Here is a 3,834-nt window from a genome sequence, read left to right on the forward strand (position 1 = left end):
TCATTAGGGACATTTGGGGACATTTGGGGACATTTGGGGACATTTGGGGACATCTGGGGACGCCGCTGGCCCCTCGCAGGCCGCCTGATCTTCGATAACCTGAAGAAGTCGATCGCCTACACCCTGACCAGCAACATCCCCGAGATCACCCCGTTCCTGCTCTTCATCATGGCCAACATCCCGCTGCCCCTGGGCACCGTCACCATCCTCTGCATCGACCTGGGCACCGACATGGTGAGAGGCGACCCCAAATCCACCTAGAGATCCCCAAATCCATCCCAGGAACCCCAAAAATCCACCCCAGAAACCCCAAAAGCCACCCCAGACATCCCAAACCCATCCCAGAACCCTGGGCACTGACATGGTGAGGCACAGTCCTAAACCCATCTGGAGACACCAAAATCCAGCCCAGGATCCCCCAAAACCACCTCAGGGACCCCAAATCCACCCCAAATCCCCGTGCTGGGAATTTAGGGGCACTTCCACACCTCCAAATCCTCCCCAGGCGCTTCAGGGATCCCCCAGCACCCCAAAATTTGGGGGGACAACCCCTTCTCCAAAACCCCAAGAGATCCCCCCAAAAACCACCCCCTCCCCCTTCTTCTGACCCTTGGGGACCTCCCAAAAGTCTGGAGCCCCCCCCCCCAAAAAAATTTGGGGCGCCCCCGACCCCAAATCCATCCCAAACCCATCCCAAATCCACCCAGAGACCCCGAATCCATCCCAAATCCCTCTGGGAATCCAAAATCCATCCCAAACCCATCCCAAATCCCGCTGCCCCTGGGCACCGCCAGCATCCCATGGCATGGGACAGTGGGTGACGTGGGGGTGCCTTTGGGTGCCACTGGGTGCCACTGGGTGCCACTGGGGTGACATTTTGTGCCATGAGGGCGCCGTTGGGTGCCACAGGGGTGCCACAGGGATGACACTGTGTGCCATGAGGGCACCACTGGGTGCCACAGGGGTGCCACAGGGGTGCCACCGCTGTCCCCTCAGGTGCCCGCCATCTCGCTGGCGTACGAGGCGGCCGAGAGCGACATCATGAAACGGCAACCGCGGAACCCCCGCAGCGACAAACTGGTCAACGAGCGGCTCATCAGCATGGCCTACGGGCAGATCGGTCAGTGGTCACTCTGTGGTCACTCGGGGTCACTCGGGGTGACTCGGGGGTCACTCAGGCTCATCAGCATGGCCTACGGGCAGCTCATCCAGTGGTCACTCTGTGGTCACTCGGGGTCACTCGGGGTGACTCGGGGGTCACTCAGGCTCATCAGCATGGCCTACGGCCAGATCGGTCAGGGTGGGATCCTGGGATCCCAAATCCCATGGGATTCTGGTCCCAATCCCAAGCCCGACCCCAATCCCGATCCCAATCCCAATCCCAATCCCGATCCCGATCCCACAGGGATGATCCAGGCTCTGGGCGAGTTCTGATCCCAATCCTGACCCCTATCTCGACCCCAATCCCGATCCCGATCCCACAGGGATGATCCAGGCTCTGGGCGGGTTCTGATCCCAATCCTGATCCCAATCCCGATCCCAATCCTGATCCCGACCCCAATCCCGATCCCAATCCCGATCCCAATCCCGATCCCGATCCCACAGGGATGATCCAGGCTCTGGGCGAGTTCTGATCCCAATCCTGACCCCTATCTCGACCCCAATCCCGATCCCGATCCCACAGGGATGATCCAGGCTCTGGGCGGGTTCTGATCCCAATCCTGATCCCAATCCCGATCCCAATCCTGATCCCAATCCCGATCCCACAGGGATGATCCAGGCTCTGGGCGGGTTCTTCACCTACTTCGTGATCCTGGCCGAGAACGGTTTCCTGCCGGGGACGCTGCTGGGGATCCGCCTGGCCTGGGACGATCGCTCCAAGAACGACCTGGAGGATTCCTACGGACAGGAGTGGGTGAGGGACCCTAAAACTGCCCCTACACAGCCCGGACAGCCCAGTTACACACCAGTTACACACCGGTTACACACCGGTTACACACTGGTTATACATCAGTTACACACCAGTTACACACCAGTTACACACTGGATACACACCGGTTACACACCGGTTACACACCGGTTATACATCAGTTACACGCCGGTTACACACCAGTTACACACTGGTTATACATCAGTTACACACCGGTTACACACCGGTTACACTCTGGTTACACACCAGTTACACACCAGTTACACACCTGTTACACACTGGTTACACACCGGTTACACACTGGTTATACATCAGTTACACGCCGGTTACACACTGGATACACACCGGTTACACACCGGTTACACACCGGTTATACATCAGTTACACGCCGGTTACACACCAGTTACACACTGGTTATACATCAGTTACACACCGGTTACACTCTGGTTACACACCAGTTACACACCTGTTACACACCTGTTACACACTGGTTACACACCGGTTATACATCAGTTACACACCAGTTACACACCGGTTACACACCAGTTACATACCGGTTATACATCAGTTACACACCAGTTACACACCTGTTACACACTGGTTACACACCAGTTACACACTGGTTATACATCAGTTACACACCAGTTACATACCAGTTACACACCAGTTACATACCGGTTATACATCAGTTACACACCCGTTACACGCCGGTTACACATCAGTTACACACTGGTTACACACCAGTTACACACTGGTTATACATCAGTTACACACCAGTTACATACCAGTTACACACCAGTTACATACCGGTTATACATCAGTTACACACCAGTTACACGCCGGTTATACATCAGTTACACACCTGTTACATACCGGTTACACACCAGTTACATACCGGTTATACATCAGTTACACACCTGTTACACACTGGTTACACACTGGTTACATACCAGTTACACACCGGTTACACACGTTACACACCGGTTACACACACCAGTTATACACTGGCTACACAGCCCTTACACAGCCCTTACACCCCATTTCTGCCCCATTTCCACCCCATTTCCACTCCATTTACTCATGGTTTTCCACCCCCATTTCCACCCCCATTTCCACCCCCATTTCCACCCCCATTTCCACCCCCATTTCCACCCCCATTTCCACCCCCATTTCCACCCCCATTTCCACCCCCATTTCCACCCCCATTTCCACCCCCATTTCCACCCCCATTTCCACCCCCATTTCCACCCCCATTTCCACCCCCATTTCCACCCCCATTTCCACCCCCATTTCCACCCCCATTTCCACCCCCATTTCCACCCCCATTTCCACCCCCATTTCCACCCCCATTTCCACCCCCATTTCCACCCCCATTTCCACCCCCATTTCCACCCCCATTTCCACCCCCATTTCCACCCCCATTTCCACCCCCATTTCCACCCCCATTTCCACCCCCATTTCCACCCCATTTCCCCCATTTACTCACAGTTTCCGCCCCCATTTCCGCCCCATTTCTGCCCCATTTCAGCCCCATTTCCACCCCATTTCCACCCCATTTCCACCCCGTTTACTCGCGGTTTCTGCCCCCATTTCCATCCCATTTCTGCCCCATATCTGCCCCATTTCCACCCCATTTACTCATGGTTTTCCACCCCCATTTCCACCCCATTTACTCACAGTTTCTGCCCCCATTTCCACCCCATTTCCCCCATTTACTCACGGTTTCCACCCCATTCCCACCCCATCCCACCCCATTTCTGCCCCATTTCCACTCCATTTCCTCCCCCATTTCCACCCCATCCCACCCCATCCCACCCCATTTCCGCCCGCTTTCCACCCCATTTCTGCCCCATTTCCTCCCCATTCCCACCCCCATTTCCACCTCCATTCCCACCCCTGTTTCC

The 3,834-nt window shown here is 55.6% G+C and overlaps 1 protein-coding gene across 1 annotated transcript in view; it reads left to right on the forward strand.

Moving 5' to 3' along the window:
• ATP1A3 (ATPase Na+/K+ transporting subunit alpha 3) overlaps window positions 1–3,834 on the forward strand; it is a 28,193-nt gene that overhangs the window by 6,091 nt on the left and 18,268 nt on the right. The window contains exons 15-17 of the mRNA XM_017740732.1: window positions 75–234; window positions 997–1,120; window positions 1,770–2,002. Of these exons, the coding sequence (XP_017596221.1) occupies window positions 75–234; window positions 997–1,120; window positions 1,770–2,002 (517 nt within the window). The remainder of the gene's footprint in view (window positions 1–74; window positions 235–996; window positions 1,121–1,769; window positions 2,003–3,834) is intronic.

Source organism: Corvus brachyrhynchos, unplaced genomic scaffold (assembly GCF_000691975.1).
Source record: "Corvus brachyrhynchos isolate BGI_N302 unplaced genomic scaffold, ASM69197v1 scaffold618, whole genome shotgun sequence".
Lineage (NCBI taxonomy): Eukaryota > Metazoa > Chordata > Aves > Passeriformes > Corvidae > Corvus > Corvus brachyrhynchos.